The sequence below is a fragment of the Leptonychotes weddellii genome, chromosome 7 (assembly GCF_054177405.1).
Source record: "Leptonychotes weddellii isolate Sample4059 chromosome 7, ASM5417740v2, whole genome shotgun sequence".
Taxonomy (NCBI): domain Eukaryota; kingdom Metazoa; phylum Chordata; class Mammalia; order Carnivora; family Phocidae; genus Leptonychotes; species Leptonychotes weddellii.
The window spans coordinates 99,749,464-99,771,080 of record NC_138375.1 but is presented as its reverse complement, the minus strand read 5'-3'; the positions used below and the strand labels follow the sequence as shown (position 1 = coordinate 99,771,080).

The window sequence follows — 21,617 nt, the reverse complement described above, 5'->3', positions numbered from 1 at the left end:
GCCTGGTGGTGGGTATTGAGGAGGGCACATTCTGCATGAGCACTGGGTGTTATGCACAAACAATGAATCATGGAACACTTCATCTAAAACTAATGATGTAATGTATGGGGATTAACATAAGAATAAAAAAAAAAAAAGAATTCATTTGGCATGAATTTGGTGTTTTCTTTTTATATGAAAAAATTAAGGTGAGTAATAAGGACAATACATTTATATTTGGTTTCCTATACTCAAATCAATCTTTACCAGATATACAAGAACTAACTTTAATGTCTCTTAGAAATCTGGCACTTACTTTTATTTTACCTCAAGTAAGTGAAAAGAATAAAGGCAAAAAACCATGACCACATATCAATTTCAATTTCAACTACTCCTAAAGAAAATATAAATCAGTTTAACTAATGCTATCATGTTCTCAAAAAAGACCTCAACAATATTCTAACAAATTGGGTTTATCCAGGCCCCTTTAATTAGAAAGAGCAATACAATGCACTTTATAAGCCTATTTCTAACTTATAAATCTATTTTTTTCATAGATACAGGGCTTATCTCTTCCTATAGTCTTGATTCTTTTCACAGTTCACCATCAAACCTAGCCAATTAGAATAGCAAGCAAAAAGCTAGCATTTCCCATTTTCAAAATGATTTTCTTTCTTTCCAGCTGGGGAAAAAGTCTGCAATGGGATGAGTCTGAGGATTTAAGTACTTTCTGAAACAGATAAGATTTGGACTTACCTGATTACTAGCATTGATTACTAGGTCCATTCTCATACTGATTCAAATTCCTGCAGTATTCTGAGAACTGAAAGCCTCTTAGCTTCCCCATGGTTTGAGAAAAACCAAGTTAGGCATGAACAATATAAATTCGCCCTATCATGGACCCACAACCAGCACCTAGCTTTTCACCTTCACACCTCTTTAGGCAGCCTTCTAACAGCTACATTCTAGACTTGTTCTACTTCAGAAAGCATAGATCTCAGTATCACATTCTGTAAACTATTAACAGAAGCTTCTCTGGGGACTAAACTGCTTGGCTCAAGGTAGGCGGTCATCATTAAATATTATTAAATTGAATCAAGGAATGAATGTTGAATCAGATTCAAAATAATCTGTATTAAAGAAAATGAAATGCTACTGTTTTAAAAGTAAGTCTTGGGTAGAAAAAAATGACAACACAGTTTTTTTATGGGTAGTACTAGCAAATTTGCATTGCTAGAAATTCTCTTGTTTTCTCTGTTTTAAAAGGTGAGCACCTTCAAGATATGTAGTGATAGGACTAAAAAACAGTAACTCAATTATTTAAAGGGCCTAATTAATAACTAAATATGCATCTTATAAAAAAGTATTTTCAAAATTTTTATCATTAATTATTAACTTCAAAACCAAATAATTTGCATGTTACCTTGCAGTTGCCAAGACATATTCACAACGTGGTGACCAGGAAACTGCCATTATTTCTTGTCTGTGACCTGCAAATATAACTGTATGAAAAGTCTTGTAAAATAGTTGAAAAATCAGGGGCGCCTGGGTGGCTCAGTCGTTGAGCGTCTGCCTTCGGCTCAGGTCATGGTCCCAGGGTCCTGGGATCGAGCCCCGCATCGGGCTCCCTGCTCCGTGGGGAAGCCTGCTTCTCCCTCTCCCACTCCCCCTGCTTGTGTTCCCTCTCTCACTGTGTCTCTGTCAAATAAATAAATAAAATTAAAAAAAAAATAGTTGAAAAATCAAAAGATACAGTGTAATATGTCTGATTTTGAAGAAAGTGAAGACTAAATATTAAAAATAAATTGATATGATCATCACTTTTTCACATATATAATAATCTACGTTTAAATATTAATATGAAGTCTGTGGGGCATTTCTTACATGTTATCCCATTATAAATGGCCTGGTTTCACATTGGAAAGAGCAAGTGAGTCTTTCTTTTTTAATACAGCTGTTAGATTAAAAAGTGAATCCACTGTTAAGTAATACAGCTTAAGCTCGTTTACTTGTATCTACCACAAAAAACCACTGCAACAAACCATACAAATTAAACATTCTAGAGTATAAAAATGGTTTCTAACTTTTCAGAAAGTTATAATAGAAATTTTTGTAAAATTCATGATTGTAGAAAGCATTTGGATAAAAATTTTTTTCTAGAAAGCACAGGTGATACGTTCATAGAATAATTGACTTCAGCATTTTAATTCACTTTTGCCTAAATGAACTATTCAAAGTAGATATTTTCATCTACCTAACTTATATTATTAGAGATTCATGACAATGTAAAACAAATGTTATCCATTTCACCAAATTGTCTTGATATATTATGTGTTTCTCAGGGATGAATAGAAATGTAAATTTCTGAATTATAAGCCATCTTTCCATTATTTAGAATCGATGGTCTAATATTGACAGCAAAGTAGCAAAAATATTCAAATTAATATATCTTAACCAAAATATTATTTTAATAGCTTTTTCTAAAATATTTGCATTCAGGAAAAAAAAGCACCTAAATATTAAGAATGTTTACTTAGCGAGAACAATACTAAACAATGCTCATAAGACAAATGTACCAATGTAAGTTTCATAAATAATTTTTTTTTTTAATGTAGAAATAAGATAAGGTTTTCAGCTAGACTTTCCATATCTTTTGAGTTTACCCTATGGCTATTGTTTATATAAATGTCTCCTCAATAGTTCAGTTTTATAAGAATAATGCACAGAAGGATCTTTATTTCCCTGTTGACTTTTAACAGCTAGCACAAAATACATCAGTCATGTCAGTTACAAAGAATACATTGTTAGTAATGTTTCTTTTTATTGAACGGTTTACTCAAAGTAGTTGTTGTTTCAAATAAAAAAAAAATACCCTGTAAAATGTGGGAACAGGATCCAGACTTTAAGTCACAAAGTTGTACTTTGGGCCCTCTAGTACCAACTGTAAAAACAAAAACAAAAATGGTTTAAGATAATTTTATTATAAATCATCACCAAAAGGAAACAAGAAACTACCTTATGAATCATGATATCTTCTCTGCATCTACACAGAAATATAAAAAAAGTATGCTAAAAATATACTTCAAATCATTTTTAATGTTTATAATTAGCAAATGTAATTGCAGTTACACAAGGTACTAAGAGAGCTCTATTATTGCATTATGTTCTAATGTTTAATTTTGAAATAATTATAGATTCAGAGAAAGTTGCAAAGATAGGACAGAGACCCTGTGTACCTCTTACCCATGTTGTCCCAACCATTGTTATGTTAGGTAACTATATCAGAGTATCAAAACCAGGAAATCTGCATTGCTACAATTCTATGCTATTTTATTATATCAAATAATTTTACTTAATGCCTCAGTCTGTCCATATTAATCATATACTTCCAGAGACTCTGGACACAGACTGAGTGGACCTCGAGGACAAGCTAGTGTCTAGCTCTTTCCTGCAGACGATGCAGCTGACTGGTATCTGCAGGTGAAGATGTTCATGCAGTGCCAAACAAATAATGGAATCCTAGGGACCTGATACCAGATACCAGAAAAACATTTTTTCCTCCTCACACATGAAAATTCTTGTTGTAGGTGCTTTCATAAAAATGGATGCTTAATTTGAATAACACAATCTTAGAGAAAAGAAAATAATTTCCATTTTTTTATTATGTTGAATTGAAAAAGTTGCCAAATTTTGTTCATGTAAAATTTTTGAAACTTCGGTGGTTGAAAATTAACTCCTTAGGGAACAGAAATGTGCTTTCTTAATCTTTGAATCCTAGCCACTAGCACAGTGCCCGACCTGCATAATACCAATAAAATTGAATGTAAATATAGCATATGCTTGAGGTTTTTTTTTTTAAATTGTGATATTCATCTGGGTTGAAATGTCTATATCAAAACTAACTAGGTATTAAAAGGGAGCAAGTTTCAATATGTTGAAAACAAAAGAGTACAGGTACAAACCTGCTACCAAACAGTGCTTGGTGGCAACTGGAGACATATGATGACTATAAACGGTTTCTTCAAAATTAAATACATCTGCCGTCTGATAATCAAAAGACATTTAAAAATTGTAAGTTCTAATTATAGTCACAAAAGCAGTAAACATTCTATTTACTTATTTCTACACTGTTACCAATTTCTGAATGACTGTTAGCAATTTATTTGAAGTCAAACACATAGGAATGTGAATTGTGTAAGACTGATGAATCACAGACCTGTACCTCTGAAACAAATAATACATTATATGTTAAAAAAAAGAAAAAGAAGAAGATAGCAGGAAGGGAAAAATGAAGGGGGGCAACTCGGAGGGGGAGATGAACCATGAGAGACTATGGACTCTGAGAAACAAACTGAGGGTTCTAGAGGGGAGGCGGGTGGGAGGATGGGTTAGCCTGGTGATGTGTTTTGAGGAGGGCACGTTCTGCATGGAGCACTGGGTGTTATGCACAAAGAGTGAATCATGGAACACTACATCTAAAACTAATGATGTAATGTATGGTGATTAGCATAATAAAATAAAATTAAAAAAAAAAAGGAATGTGATACCCTCAAAAATCTGTTAATTTTAAATCCTGTGCTATTGAGGTGCCTGGGTGGTTCAGTAGGTTAAGTGTCTGCTTTCAGCTCAGGTCCTGATCGCAGGGTCCTGGAATCCAGTCCCGCATTGGGCTTCCTGCTCCATGAGGAGCCTGCTTCTCCCTCTGCCTCTGCCTCTCTCTCTCATGAATAAATAAAATCTTTAAAAAAAATAAATCCTATGTTATTTATTGCACTCTGTCCCTTTTGTGAGAGAAACAGCTTTTCTCTAATAAATTCAAGAGATGAAGAAAAGACAACCACCTGGCTCACCATCTTCCTCTCCACTCCAGTCTGGGGAACTTCATCATCTACACAGGTGATCTAGCTAGTGCTCTGTCTCTCGGTCCCATTCAACCTTAGCTACCATATCCCAGCACTCTCATCACCTACACTCACTCTTCCTTCAAAATCATACATTTCACATATGTAATGTATGACCACAATCTTCTACCATTTTCAGCTTAGTTTTTCCCAACTACTTCCAAGACATCCAAATAAAACCCGAAACTCCTATCAGTTCCTCCTGTCTTTGCTTTTTTTCCTTCCTTGGTGTGGATACCGAGGTTCAATACTTCATCCACCATATCTTCAACTCCTTTGTCATTAATTCTTTCACTCTGTCAAGACTTCAACCCCACATGACTCCAAATGTCTGCCTTCTCTGCACCTGTATCCACACTGATCTACACCAGAGGTCAGCAAACTTTTTCTGTAAGGTAAGGCTGTAAATATTTTAGGCTTTGAGGACTACTACTCATTTCTGTCATTTCCAACTACTTATTTCTGCCACTGTAGTATCAAAACAGCCACAGACAAGAAATAACATTTTATTTGCAAAAAGAGGCCAGGGGACCAGACTTGGCCTATGGGCTGCTTAGTAAGCTGACCTCTACTTTAACCCAAGAGAAGAGAATCTTACAGTAAAGCAAACTGGCATCACTATAAAAGATCTTTCATCTCAACTGGGCTTTCAGTACTCACTGCCAGTCCTATTATATCCTATTATATTTCACTACTATTCTCTGCTATTTCAAACTTCCCCACTCTCCATAAACATCACCAGTCGGTCATAACAGGTGATCTGATCTTTGATTACAAAGAGAAAACAGGAAGTCATTCAATGAGAATTCCTTGAATATCTTATCACCAAACCTACAAACACATTTGCTTCCATTTATCCTTCTCCTTCTTTGTTCCTGTTATCATGGAAAAATCATCCTTCCTCATATTTAAAGTTAATACCCCTACCTGTGTTCAGATGACCCTCAGCACTGTTAAAAATCTCATGCTACACATTACCTCCTCTATCTCCAGGATATGTATATACTCTCCCTCCCTACTAGCTCATTCCCATCAGCATTAAAAAATGTTCATGTTTCTTTCATCTTAACAGCAACCCTTTCCTCAAGACAAGAAAACAAAAACCTTTCATCCTATATCCCTAATTAATCTTCTTTCTTCCTCTTTGAATCCAAATTTTGGCTCTAATTTATCTCCCACATATTTCTCAAGTCACCGTAATCTTATTTTTATCTCCACTACTCCCATTCACACTACTCTTCCCATATCACTGATACCTGCCGTCACCAAGTATAGACCCCATCTTACCTAACCTGTCAGTAACATTCAACACAGCTGATTACTCCATCTTCCTTAAAACAATCTCTTTCACTGGTTCCATTCTATCACATACTCCTGATTTTCCTCTTACTCTCTCTGGCTACTCCTCTTTATGTCTTTTGCAAGCTTTGTTGTTCCTTTTCCTGTCCTATTAATCTTGGTCTTCCTAAAGGTTTTGTTCTATGCACTCTTCTCTTCAACTGCCACCTATATGGTGGTGACACAAGTCTGTATTTTCTGTGTAGACCACATTCTTAAATACCAGATATGTATAGCTCACTTCCTGGATTATCTTCTTTTGGATTTCCTGTGAATCCTTCAAATTTAACAAATCTAAAATTGAACTCTACCTCCTAATCTTTCTCTGTCTTAGTAAATAACAATTATACTCTACCCAACTGCCCAACATAGAGAACTTAAGAATAATTCTTGGTCTTTTTAAATAATACCTTTATTGAGCTATAGTTGACATACCATACAATTCACTCATTCAAAGTATGTACTTTAATGGTTTTTAGTATACTCACAGAGTTGTGCAATCATCACCAAAATCAATTTTAGAACATTTTTATCACCCCAAAAAGAAACGCCATTCCCATCAGCAGGCACTCCCCATTTCTTCCTACCCTCTCCCTAGGAAACCACTAATCTACTTTCTGTCTCTATATATTAGCCTATTTCTTGATGTTTCAGAGATGGAATTATACAATCTGTGGTCTTTTGCAATCTTTCATTTAACACATTTTCTTTTTTCATTTCACTTAGCATGATGTTTTTAAGGTTCATCCACACTAGCTTGTTATCAGTACTTCACTTCTTTCTATTGCTGAATAATACTCCATTTGATGGCTACCCATTCATCAGCTGATGAATGTTTATTTGTTTTCACTCTTTGGTCATTTTGAATAATGCCACTATGAACATTTGTGTACAAGTTTTGTGTGAAGTTATGTTTTCACTTTGCTTTGGGTACACACACAGGAGTGGAATTGCTGGGTCATGTGCTAAATCTATGTTTAACCTTTTCAGACTGTTTTCCAAAACCGCTATACCATTTTACATTCCCACCAGTAATTTATGATTGTTCCAGTTTATCCACATCCTACTCAACACTTGTTATTGTCTTTTTGATTACAGCAATCCTAAAAGGTATGAAATGGTTATCTCACTGTGGGTTTGATTTGCATTTCCCTGAAATTCTTGATTTTTCACTATTCCTGAGAGCTAATCAACTTGCAACTCCTGTCAATTCTCTGTAATCCTCTCATATCTATCTATTCCGTTGCCATTACCCTAGTCAAGCCATGATCTACTGACTCCTGCTGGGATTACTGCAACCTCCTCCCTGGTCTCTTTGACTTTCCTTTTGCTACCTTCCAACCAACTGGCAACATATCCAGACTCTTTCACCTAAAATGGCAATTTGATGTTTTCGTTTTTGGCCACCGCTTGGACTCTTCAAAATCTTGCTTTTTCCCCTAGGAAAATATTCAACCTACTTAATAAAATTAATAAGGCCCCTCATGATACAGACACTGCTTACCTTTTTGGCTTTATCTCTGGCTACTGTCCTTTGGCACTCTAGCCGTTGTGAGCACCTTTCAGTTTTTAAAATGTCACATTCACTGTTACCCCAAAGAGTTTTCTCATGTTGTTCCCTCTGACTAGAACTCTTATCCTCCTTCTTTGGACTTGGCCAATTTCTACTCTTCATCCTTCATCTCAGCCAAAAGCCAGAGGACCACTTACTCTAGAAAGCCTTCCCTGATTCTCCATAGGTTAGGTGATCCTGCTAAAATACTGTACACTTTCATCGTTATAGTTCCTTTTGGACTTCACTATTATTTCTTGTTTAATCATTTGTTTTCCTTGCTAAACTGAAACTCCTTGCCATAGGGCAGGGACAATGTTTATTTTGCTTGCCATTGAATCCCCAGCTTTAACATGTAACAGAAATTGAATACATACTGTTGAATATATTCAAGAATCTTAACTCATTTCTAAAGAACATGGGCTGGATACTGACATCTGTATTTTCTGATTTTTGTTCCATTATGCAAAATTCTAAGAAAACTCAGAATGAGAAAAAGTTGTTCTTTACCCTAATGTGTAACAGAGAAGTCTCTAGAGAAGATATTCCTTTAAGCCATATCATGTGCTCAAGCTTTAAACACATTTATGGAAAGCTCAGATGAAGTAAAACTATGATAGATATATAATATGTACATTAATAGGAAAAATTAGTGGCAGGGATAGATGTGGAAAAAGGACAATATCATGTCTTCCTTATTTTTTTTTGTACCTAGCAGATGCACAAGAAATTATTTCTTATTGAATACTTTCAAAGTTCTTATCAATAAAATGCTTTGTCTATTTCAGACAGAACTATGAATTCATGAAATATTATTTTTTTAAGTAATCTCTCCACCCAACGTGGGGCTCAAATTTACAACCCCAAGATCAAAAGTCACATGCTCTACCGACTGAGCCAGCCAGGCACCCCCATGAAACACTATTTTGAGTTGGCAAAAGCATTTATGTTCTGGGGCGCCTGGGTGGCTCAGTCGGTTAAGCGGCTGCCTTCGGCTCAGGTCATGATCCCAGGGTCCTGGGATCGAGCCCCACATCGGGCTCCCTGCTCAGCAGAGAGCCTGCTTCTCCCTTTCCCTCTGCCTGCCGCTCTGCCTACTTGCGCTCTCTCTCTGTCAAATAAATAAATTTAAAAAAATCTTTAAAAAAACCCAAAAACATTTATGTTCTAAAGAAAATTTGAAATCAAGATGTCTTTTCTTAGAGTTTTAAAAAGAAGTCAATGTTAATCAAAGAAAATGCAAATGTATGGCTTATTAATTTTTAAACCACATTTTTAACTTAAGTGTTAAGTAATAAACATACAGAAAAGTATATAGATCATAAGTATACAGCTCAGTGAATTTTCAGTGTGAATTTTCACAAAGTAACCACCACCTACATTATAACATAGAATGTTACAAACATTATCTTACTAACACCCCCAAAAGGCTCCCTACACCCTTTCAACCCTCACCAAGAAAGATAACCACCATACTGACCTCTATCACTTTAGATTCGTTTTGCCAATTTTTGAATAGGAATTATATATGAAGTACTCTTTTGTGTCTGGTTATTTTGTTCATTATTATGTAAAATTATACATTTTGTTGATATAGTAGTGAGTGTTCCCTTGCCATTGCTGCATAGTATTCCAATGTAAAATATACCAGATTTCATTTGACTGTTAATGGACATTTGGATTTTCTCCAGTTTTTGGTTATCATGAATAGTGCTGCTATGAACATTCTTGTAAATGTTCCTTGGCACACATACGTATGCATTTATATACTCAAAAGTGTATCTTCTGGATAACAAGAAACCCACATATTTGGCCTCAGTTGATACCAAATATGTGTACCAACTGTAATCTCATCAGCAACAGATACACTTGTTATTTTTATCAGACCCTTTAATTTGAGCTATTCTGGAGGATATACAGAGGTACCTCGTTGTGGATTTAATTAAAATATCCAGATGCTCAATTAATAAAGTTGAATGTATTTATTTATTGGCTATTTAGATATCCTCTTTTATGAAGTGTCTAAGCAAATGTTTTGCCTAGGGGCACCTGGGTGGCTCAGTTGGTTGAGCACCTGACTCTTGATTTCTGATCCTGAACTCAGGGTCCTGGGATAGAGCCCCATGTTGGGCTCTATGTGCAGCGTGGAGTCTGCTTGTCCTTCTTCCTTCCCCTCCCTTGCTCTCTTTCTCTGTCTCTCTCTCTCACTCTCAAATAAATAAAATCTTTAAAAAAACGTTCTGCTGCCTAGTTCTCTATGGGCTTCCAGTCTTTTTAATTTTCCATTTTTTAAAAGTTATATATGTCTTTTTAAAGATGTATGCATCTGTCACATATACCCTACTTCACGGCTTACTTTTTTACTCTCTTAATGTTTTTTGATGAATAGAGCTTTCTAATCTTAATGTAGTTCAATTTATCAATCTTTCTCTTTTTCGTTTAAACCTTTTGTGTTTTTACCTATCTTGAACCACGAAGATATTTTCTGTTTTTTTTTTCCTCTAAGTTTTATTGTTTTCTTTTATATTTTTATACCTGTAATTTACCTGAAATTGGTAGATTTCTTTTCTGTCTGTTGTGGGGTATGGTAAAGATTATGTGTTTTTTTTTTATATGGATACCTAGTTGATCCAGCACAATCTGTGGAAAAGGCCATCACTTCCCCAGTGCACTGCAGTGTTACTTGTGTCATAAATCAAATGATGGTGTATGTATAGGTGTGTTTCCTGATTATCCTGTTCCACTCTTTGTTTTTTTCACTTGTACTGATATCACACCATTTAGTCTAATTAAATTTATGGTAAGTCTTAGTCCACTTCCATAAAAGAATCCTGTGAATATATTGATTAGAAATGCACTGATTCTATAGATCACTCTGGGTAAAACTGGTATCTTTACGATACTGAGCCTTCTAATTCCTGAATATAGTATATCCCACCATTTATTTAAATCTTGTGTCATTAATATTCTATAGTTTTCTGTGTGGTGTTGAGTGGTCTTGTATACTTTTCACTTTCTTACTAGGAATATGATGATTTCTGATGCAATTGTCAATGATACTACTTTCAAAATTCATAATTTGTTGTGTCTAAAATTCAGAAATGCAACTGACCTTATATCCAGCAACTTTGCTAAGTTTACTCATATTAATTTTAATAATTGGCTAGAGATTCTTTTGGATTTCCTATGCTCATAATCATGTGATCTGTGAATGACAGTTTAAATTCCTTTCATTTCTTTTTTTTGCCTTATTGTACTGCCTAGGACTTCCCATATAATGTTAAACAGAGGGGATAATAGAGATAACTCAAAGGGAAAGCTTTCAATAATTTACCAACAAACAAAATATTTGCTTTAGGTGTGTTTTTAAAAAATAGATAGACCTTACCAAATTAAGGAATTTCCCTGCTGTTCCTAGTATGTTAAGAATTTTTGAAGAATCAGGAATGAAGATTGACTTTTATTATAAAGTATGATGCATTTTTTGACAAACTAAATATAAAGGCAAAGTATCTCAACATAATAAAGAATACACACACACACAGCACACATACACAGATAGATAGGTGGTAAGCCCACAAGCTAATTTCATCTCTTCTTCAACAATGAGAAACTTAAAGTTTCTCCTCTAAGATCGTTCTTTCCTCTAAGATCAGGAACAAGACAAAGATGCCAGTACCTCACCACTTTTATCAACTTGGCATTAGAAGTCCTAGCCAGGGGGCACCTGGGTGGCACAATTAAGCTTCCAAATCTAGGTTTCGGCTCAGGTCACGATCTCAGGGTCACGGATGGAGCCCCATGTCGGGGTCCATGCTCAGTGCGGAGTATGCTTGAGGATTCTCTCCCTTCCTCTCCCTCTGCCCCTCCTGCTCATGCTCTCTCTCTCTCGCTCTCTAAAATAAATAAATAAAACTTAAAAAAAAAAGAAAAAGAAGTCCTAACCAGGGCAATGAAACAAGGAAAAAAAGCATAAAAACTGGGAAGGAAGAATTTGAACTGTCTCTATTTGCAGATAACATGATAATATGTATAGAAAACCCCAAAGACTCCACCAAACAACTCTTTGAACTAATAAATTCAATAAAGCTGAAAGATATAAAATCAATATATAAAAATCTGTTGTGTTTCTATACACCAATAATGAATTATCAAAAGAGAGATTAAGAAAATAATCCCACTTACAGCTGCATCAAAAGGAATAGAATACCTAGAAATAAATTTAACTAAGTAGGTAAAAGATATGTATACTGTAAACTATCAGATATTGATGAAAGAAACCGAAGACACAAATAAATGAAAGGATATTCCATGCTCACGGATTGCAAGTGTTAACACTGTTAAAATGTCCATACTACCGAAAGCAACCTGCAGATTCAGTGTAAGTGCTGTCAAAATTCCAATGGCATGTTTACAGAAACAGAAAAAAAAAAATCTTAAAATTTGTATGGAACACCAATCCCAAATAGCTAAAGCAATCTTGAGAAAGAAGAAAAAAGCTACAGGTATCATACCTCTTGATTTCAAACTATTTTACAAAATTATAGTAATCAAAACAATATGGTATTGGAATAAAAACAAACATACTGATCAACAGAACAGGATAGAGAGCCCAGAAATAAACTCATGCATATATGGTCAATTAGAGGAGGAGCCAAGAGTGTAAATGGGGAAAGTATGATAGTCTCTTCATGAAATAGTATTAGGAAAATCAGACAGCAATAGGCAAAAGAATGAAACTGGATCACTTTCTTACACCACATACAAAAATAAATTACAAAATAGGTTAAAGACTTGAGGAGTGCCTGGGTGGCTAAGTTGGTTAAGTGTCCAACTCTTTCTTAAAGATTTATTTATTTATTGATCTGAGAGAGAGAGAGAGAGCATGAACAGTGGGGAGAGGCAGAGGGAGAAGTAGGCCCCCCACTAAGCAGGGAGCCCGATGCAGGGCTTGATCCCAGGACCCCGAGATCATGACCTGAGCCGAAGGCAGATGCCCAACTGACTGAGCCACCCAGGCACCCCAAGTGTCCAACTCTTGATTTCAGGGTCGTGAGTTGGGCTCCAAATAAGTCCTTAAAAACTATTAAAGACTTGAATGTAAGACCTGAAACCATAAAACTCCTAGAAGAAAACAAAAGCAGTAAGCTCCCTTTACCAGTATCTGAGTGATGATTTTTTGGATTTGACACCTAAAACAAAGGCAACAAAGGGAAAATAAACAAGTGGAACTATACATCAAACTAAAAACTTCTGCACAGCAAAGGAAACCATCAACAAGATAAAAAGACAACGTGCTGAATGGGAGAAAAAATTTGCAAATCATGTGTCTGATATGGGGTTAATATCCAAAATATATAAAGAACTCATACAATTCAATGGCCAAAAAACCATTAACTCTCCAATTTAAAAATGGGCAGAGGAAGTGAATAGGCATTTTTCCAAAGATGACACACAAATGGCCAACAGGTACCTGAGAAAGTACTCAACATCACTAATCATCAGGGAAATGCAAATCAGAACCACAGTGAGCTGTCACCTCTCACTTGTTAGAATGGCGATTATCAAAAAGACAAGAGATAACAAGTGTTGGTGAGGGTTTGGAGAAAAGAGAACCCTTGTGCACTGTTGGTGGAAATGTGAATTGGTACAGCCACTGTGGAAACCAGTATGGAGGTTTCTCAAAAAATTAAAAACAGAACTACCTTATGATCCAGCAACTCCACCTCTGGATATATATCCAAGGGAAACAAAGTCACTATCTTGAAGAGATATCTTCACCTCCATAGTCACTGCATCATTATTTATTATATTTATTTTATATTTATTATAGCCAAGTCATGGAAACAACCTAAGTGTCCATGAGTGTATGAAGAGACAAAGAAGATATGGTATTTTTGTACTATGGAATATTATTCAGCCACAAGAAAGAAGGGTATCTTGCCATTTACGACAACATAGATAGACCTTAAGGGCATTATGCTAAGTGAAGTAAGTCAGAGAATGATAACTATTGTATATCACTTATATGTGAAATCTACAAAAGTCAAACTCATAGAAACAGAATAAAGTGGTGGTTATGAGGGATTGGTGGGGGAGAGGGGAAACACAAAATGTGGAGATGTTGGTTAAAGGGTATAAAATTTGGACAATTAAGGGACGAAAAAAGTTGCATAGGGAAAGGAACTGGAGGAAGGGACTATAATACAATCAAGATGTGATCAGAAGAGAAAAGGAGATCAATTTAGAGACAGCAAATAATTTAGGTGGAAAAGAGGTAGAAGCTAAGGTTGAGGGAGTAGGGGTCGGGGTTGGGGGAACTTAGAACACCAGGATGAATTTAGACAATGGAAGTCCCTAGAGGTTTTGGGTAGAGACACAATGAAACCACTTTATTATATGGTTAATTCTGGGGTAGAACTTACCATGGAAAATATGGGAACAAAGTACTGCAGGAATACCACTTACGAGTTTTTAGGAGTAGTCTAGATGTATAGTGTTGGTGAGAGAAAGAGAAGAAAATATGGGAGAGTTTAAAGAAAGAATTGCTAAGATTTGAGGACTAAGTGATGTGAGGACTGATCATGTTCAATTCGGAACATATTATATTTGAGGAGATTATCCTATATTCAAATAAGAGAGGTTCAGTAGACAGGTAGAGACATATGGGACTAGAGCTCAGGGAAAGGATTAGCACTAGAAGTATAAATTTTAACCAAATATCATAAAAATTATTTTTTATTATCTATCTTTTTTCTAAAGATTTTATTTATCTATTTGACAGAGAGAGAGAGAGCACAAGCAGGCGGAGCAGCAGGCAGAGGGAGAGGGAGAAGCAGGCTTCCCGCTGAGCAGGGAGCCCAATGTGGGGCTCAATCCCAGGACCCTGGGATCATGACCTGAGCCGAAGGCAGACGCTTAACCGACTGAGCCACCCAGGCGCCACTTTTATTATCTACCTTTATTATTTAGTGTCTACCTTTACTAAGCAATAATATTAGTAACTTTCTTTTCCTTTAAGGTTTTAGGTCAATAGAAGATAAATCCAATTTTCTTCCTTAGATCACTAGACAATAATTTTCAAATAATTAAGATGATAATAATAACTAATATTTTTTGAGCACTTACTATACGCTAACCACTGTTCTAGGTACTTTACATATGTCAACATATTTACAACCATTCTATAAGATACAGTCACTATCCCCATTCACAGGTGAGGAAATTGAAACACACAGAGGTGTAGTCACTTGCCTAATGTCACAGAGCTAGTCAGCAGCAGAGCCAAGATGTGGACTCAAGCAGTCTAGCTCTCCTCAACCAACACATACATAACATCTTAGCAAATAATCACGCTAAAATGGTTTAGGGTTCAATTCTCCTTCATCTTCTAGAGCTATTTGGAAAGGTTTTAATATACTTACTTGTAATGTATTTGTATCCCACACTTTCAGAGTTTTATCAAATGAGCTTGATGTGAACATGCCGGTGTCATGAGGATACCACTGTACAGTCTCGACACTGTATTTGTGAACATCAGGATGGTTTCTACAAAACAGCGATCAAAATTTAGAAATAACTTGTGAGTTTCAATACTGATACTGTATTAACAAGTAGCAGTCTCAAGTAGGACAATATGAATGGCCAAACCTAGATCACAGGCCTGCATCCCAGCTCTCCAGAGGACAATGTCCAGGCACCTCTAGTTTCAGGCTTCTGTAGTGTAATGTGGAGGCCCGCTTCCTACTAAGGCTTATTAAATGGGAGACTTCCTATTTCTGTATTTGAGCCTGGAGAAAGTAGCCAGCTACACTGAACCTCTTCATGGAGGGGGGCAGTGATTTTTCCATACTGGAAGAGATACCCATTCTGGTTTCAGATATGCTTTTCCCAAGTACCATTTATCAGTATTATCATTCTTAGAATTGTTGAATGCCTCACATAGTTCCATGGTATCCCACGCAATATTGCTTCTGATCAAGGAACTTACTCAATGACAAAAGAATGCAATTAATTGGTAGATGTTCAAGGCACCACTCTTATGTAACCCATTACCTGTAGAAGCATGATCTGTTGAAGACTCAAGTTATGATATCAGCTATAATACACTACCTTGTAAGGGTGACATGCTGTCCTAAAGGAAGCAGTATATGCTCTGAACTGGTGATAAATACAGTATATGTGTCACTTTACTAAATTTTAATTCACAAAAACTGGCTGTTAACTAACCCTTATAAGACAATGATGGAAATTTGAACACCAAGTGGATATTTAATATGAGGAATTATTGTGTGAGATAACAAAGTCTCTATTTTTAGAGATATAAACAATAATGAATGAAATAAAATGCTTCTGGGATAATCCTCAGTGGGTGGGTGGGGTTAGAGATGAAACAAGATTGGTTATGACTGATAGTTGTTGAAGCTGTGTGATGGGTACATAATTCACTATACTACTCTCTTCTTTTGTATATGCTGGAAATTTTCCAAAACAAAATAAACAAACAAAAGTTAACAGAAGACTATTGCAATCCTACACAGATAGGACCATCATGAGTTCTGATTCCTTAAGGTGGTTTGGATCAATACAGGATGAAGTACCTTAAGCACTTGGATGAATGAGAACATGAAGTAAAGCCTTAAAGTGTTAGTCTGGCATTGACAGAGCTGCAAAAAAGAAGGACTATAGTGTCTACCCATTATTCCTTTCTATGTCATGTATAATTTATATATTTTAACTGATTTCCCTTTTCTTTCTCTCTCTTGCCTCCATTATTTTATATAGGTTAACAACAAACTGAGTCCACGGGTTGCATAATTTGATAAAAGATCATGTAAAACTAGTGAAAAAATGGACATTATCTTGAACTGGAGCTGGATATGGTAATTAAGTAGACTGAGGATCTATCACCTTTGGGGAAAGGGATGATTACATTTTGGTTGTGTAGTGGATACTTGCCTTTTTGGTTGTGGAGTAGATACTTGGAACTTTTTTTTTTTAAGTTGGATCCAAACTCCTCCTATCTGGGGGACATCTCCCTTATTTTATTGCTTCTTGTTACAGAAAGCTAGGGACTCCAGACATTCTCTTTCCCTCTCCCTTGGCAGTAAGGGCATGGACGTATGGTTTAAGCTTCCCAAACCTGCCTGGGACTCTAAAACTCCAGCTAGTAATGCAAAACTCAGGGATATTTAACAATTATTCATAGTCATGAAGTTGAGAGTCTGTGTTGGTGACATGTAGCAGAACCCAAACTAAATTGTTCCTGTGGTGGACTCCAACTGTTGTCTTTGCCTTAGTTTCTCTTACCTTCCGCTCCTTTCCACATTTTATTCCCCTACCTTCCCGCCAGTTATATGAGATACTAAATATCTTTCCAATAAATTTCTGCTTAAAATAAGGAGAACTGGTTTCTATTTGCTCCTAAGAACCTTCATATATACCAAGATTTTCCAGTTATAGTAAAACAAATCTTTAATGTAGTGATTAAAAATAAAAGCTCATTTATATTTTAAATGTAAATTTAAGAATAGGACAAAATATTATATTATTATCTTACCAGGTATGACCTGTTATTCTCATTCACATTTAATGAGGATTTTGGTACAGAAAGGGAATCTTTTTGGTGCCTAAGAACATATGCATTAAGTAAAGCAAAAATAAATATCAGCAAACACTCTAAGCCATATTAACTAAAAATTTTTAGTGAAATTATTTTGTAAAGTTAGATTATAAAGTCTTCAGATATAAAAAATGCTACTTTAACTCATTTTGCAAACATGCTCACTGTATGCCCATTTACATTCAAAGTTATGCTTTTAAAGACAGAGTGAATCCAAGAAGAATGTCATGGTAAAGCAAAAGATTGATACACTAAGCATTTACTTGACTTTAACTACCAGAAAAGTAAATCACAGTTCCTCAGGAATAACATTAGATAGCATGTGGTATATATGAAAATACTATTTTGATATGTAACAAATTAAACAATGTTAAAATGTTAGCTAAGATAAAAGAAGAAAATGAACTAAATGAATTAATTAATATGACTATCTTACACTTTAGAATTTAGGGGGTTTTTTTTGGTACAAGTGGAGTGAGAGTATAAAATGGTGTAAGCCTCTTAGAAACCAAGTTTCAGACTATTTGAGGTGTTATCTTTGTGTACCAAGTGTCCCTATAATTATATTGCTTTACAGAGTGGCCTTACGGTTTTTAACATGCTTTTTAAAAGACAGTATTTCATTTAAGACTCATAAAAACCTTACAAGAATGACAGGACAGGTATAATTATCTCTGAAACAAAATAATCTGAGGTTCAGAGAAAGAGTGTCCCAAATCTTTATTTCCAAAGTGAAGCACCAGAGCCAAGAAACAATCACAAATCTCCTCCCAAATACTCCATGGACTTATGTACCTATTCTAGTGCTTTGGGAACAGCTTTAATACACAGTGATTGTTGACATTAAATGTTCATGAAATTTTTCCTCTTGAAAGATTTTCCTAACACCCTTTCTTCCTGTTAACTCAAAGCTGTGCTCAATATTGGATCAGATACAGGCGACAAGGAAGAATTAAGTAGCCATTATGAACAAATTACAACAGTCACAAAACATCTTTCTAGACGCTTAAAAATAATTCTCACAAGACTGGAAAGGCAGTAAAGAATAGTCAGGAGACTTAAGACAAAGAGAGGTATGTTAAGTTAGACAGCTTTGAGTAAGTAGAGAGATAAGATGGTTGTGTATAGGTGTGTTTTTGTGTGTGTATGGTGAAGGACTGCCAGTATATTTACTGCTTCTAGCCATTAATCTTTTTGTTCAATGAATATAATTTGAAAAATATAATTTTTGTTTATAATTAGCTGAAAGACATAAATAAATTTTATGCTAAGTGGTACTAAAAACTATGATTAGTTACTGCGGTGTGCTAAGTAGGTATACAACAAAAGGACATAATCAAAACTTTTTATTTTCAAGAAAATGTCAAAGGATATCCATGTGAAATGTGACATTTGAACAAGCTGTCTGAGACAATCATATGACTGCTATTTTCATGTTTTGCATTTGAAGCAAAAAGTATTAAAATGTTTATAAATTCATGAATTACATTTTTAATACACACCTGCCAACGGAACACACTGCTTTACATGTGTAATAAGGTTGTCTGCTGGAGTTCTCAAGATCATAAAGTACAATCACACCATCTGAACCACCTGATAACATGCTAATAATAAAAAAGTTCACATTAGTCATTTTATGTACTTCATTTATTATATACTGATCCACAAACACCCAAATGTATTATGCCCACAAATACAGAGTAAATCTTCGTTAATAAAGATTTTTAATAAAGTAAAATTCCTCAACCTAGTATTTGTAGAATATAGAAAGTTTCAATCTGTGACTATTTAAAGTTCACCTTTATAATTCCAAAAAGGACAGTAGAAACAAGATGGCAAAAGATCTATCTTAATTAAGAAAGTAAAATATTATGAAGTCATTCTTAATGTCCTAATTAAAATTGTAATAAATGAAAACGGAATCAGTGAGACCAGCTGTTACTGATGCTAGCTATCTGACTCTGGGCATGTTCCTTCACCTGTCTAAGCCTTCAAACATTTCTGAAAAAGGGTACATTTTCATCTAAGTCATAAAGATGACATAAAGATAAAAGTTATATGCAAGTGAGTTTTATACTGCCTCATAAAAAATAAATGATTAATAAATATTAGATTTAGTATTAAAAACACATATACTCACTTTATTCAACTTTGTGCACTTGAAATATGTTAGGCACTCTGCTAATATAACTGTCCACAAGACAGGCATACTTTCTGTCTTTCCAGAGTCTACAATCTAGCAGGAAAGACAGACAGATCTATGAATTTATATATCTAAATGAAGAATTGCTATTTGTTAATCTTATTGCTCATAATCAAACCTCATGTTGCTGTCGCTCTACTCATTCTGGTTCTCTGATTTTACTCTTTGGTAAATTCCTAAGAAAGGGCTAATGAGAGCAACAGGCCCTGAATTCTTGTATGTTATTGACAATTTGTCTGTTCTTTTGTACTTGAAAATCAGTCTGGCTGGATATATAACCCTTGAGTCACATTTTATTTCTCTGAACATCTGAGATAAGAAACTTCATTTCTTTGGGAATAAAGCCCCAAAGCAGTTTAGTTAAAACAGGATTTTCTTTCTCTTATATCTAGTTTTAGATCTTATTTATTTTAGGAAACTTTTCTTGGATTATACCTTTAATATTGACTCTGTTCTCTTCCTTTGGGTTTCTTCTCTGGGAATTCCTATTAAATGTATGCTGGATCTTCTCTATCTCCCACATACGTCCCCATCTCTTGAATTATCTTTTTCCATTTTCTTCTTGGTTTTTAAAAATATCCTCCTCCTACCTTCTTTTTCTAAGCTATTACCTCTTGTATTGATTTGCTTGTGTTCCTTATGCTTTAGTCTTCATTTCTGAAACATTTGCCTTTTATTTCTAATTTTTTCTTGAGTTTGTTCATCTCATTTCTGAGTTTTCTTAATTCCAACTTATGTTATTCTTTCAGATCTTGTATCTTTTTAAAATGACTTTTAGCTAGTTTTAAAATATTAGGTTAGAGTTCTCAACTATTTCACAGAAATATCTTTCTGGCACAGCTACACTCTCTAAAGGGGCATTACTTAGTCTCTTTGTTCTTATACTAATTTTGAATGGACTTTGATTTTAATCCTATTATTTTGCTCATATTTACATGAAATTAATTTTCTTAAACTTTTAGAAAGAAGTCTTGGTTTAGAATAATATTTAAATGTTGTATCTATAGAATATCTTCCTCTTCCTTTTTTATAAGATGTTCAATACATGGCAACTCACTTTTAGAGATTTCTTGGTTCTGTTCACCTCCTCAATTTTTATCTGGGCCGTCTTTTCCCTTTGTTTCTATTGTCCCTATACTGCTCAGTTTGGATTCTATTCCGAGCAGTTTCTCCTCACTATAGGGTTTTGCCCTTTAGGAGATCTTAAGTTGATAAGCTGGAGAGATCAGTGGGCCCAGACTGCTCCAGCCCCTTCCAGTCTTACTGTGAAGCCCTTAATCATTGGGAGGAGGTCATCCTCTCCCAGTGTCACCCCCTGTAGTCAAATTAGCTTGCTGAACTTCCAAGTAACGTTGGTTATCTTGGAGTTATCAGGTCTACTAGATGCTCCACTGGTTTTCACTGTCTCTTCTGATATAGATGCTGGTACCACACAGATCTTGTCAATATGGATGACTTGTTCCCACTCATCCATATTTTGTGGGTTGTGGGGATATTTGATCACTTATACTTGTTCTAAGTGTTATACGCTAATTTTTTTATATTTCCCTCTTTAGTTTCTTTGTTAAAGTGCAAGATGAGGAGCTTGTGCCACACATGAACACAATTCTGTCTTCACTAAGAAAGTCTTGTTATGAAAAATAAATTGTGTGCTTAGTGATGTACTAAACTTACATTCTGGTACAAGCTCCTTATCTTGTTAACCAGTTACAAAGGTTTCATGAGCCAGCGGCATGTCCAAGTAGCACTGATTTATAGACTTGTTTTAAGAAAAATTCAATGCCAATTTGTAGAACAATAAGGTTTATTTAAAAGTAATTCTTGGGCGCCTGGGTGGCTCAGTTGGTTAAGCGACTGCCTTCGGCTCAGGTCATGATCCTGGAGTCCCGGGATCGAGTCCCGCATCGGGCTCCCTGCACGGCGGGGAGTCTGCTTCTCCCTCTGCCCCTCCCCCCTCTCATGTACTCGCTCTCTCTCATTCTCTCTCTCTCAAATAAATAAATAAAAAATCTTTAAAAAAAA

General features: G+C 35.3%; 1 protein-coding gene across 5 annotated transcripts in view; it reads right to left on the bottom strand.

Annotated features, from left to right (window-relative positions):
* Nucleotides 1-21,617, bottom strand: part of ERCC8 (ERCC excision repair 8, CSA ubiquitin ligase complex subunit) — a 51,370-nt gene that overhangs the window by 26,374 nt on the left and 3,379 nt on the right. For 3 of the 5 annotated variants that reach the window (XM_081826825.1, XM_081826826.1, XM_081826823.1), the window contains exons 2-6: nucleotides 18,895-18,996; nucleotides 15,195-15,318; nucleotides 3,942-4,023; nucleotides 2,852-2,920; nucleotides 1,403-1,481 (exon numbers count right to left, since the gene is read on the bottom strand). In XM_081826825.1, the coding sequence (XP_081682951.1) occupies nucleotides 1,403-1,481; nucleotides 2,852-2,920; nucleotides 3,942-4,023; nucleotides 15,195-15,318; nucleotides 18,895-18,996 (456 nt within the window). The remainder of the gene's footprint in view (nucleotides 1-1,402; nucleotides 1,482-2,851; nucleotides 2,921-3,941; nucleotides 4,024-15,194; nucleotides 15,319-18,894; nucleotides 18,997-21,617) is intronic. The other 2 variants (XM_081826824.1, XM_031035907.2) reach the window with 2 other exon arrangements.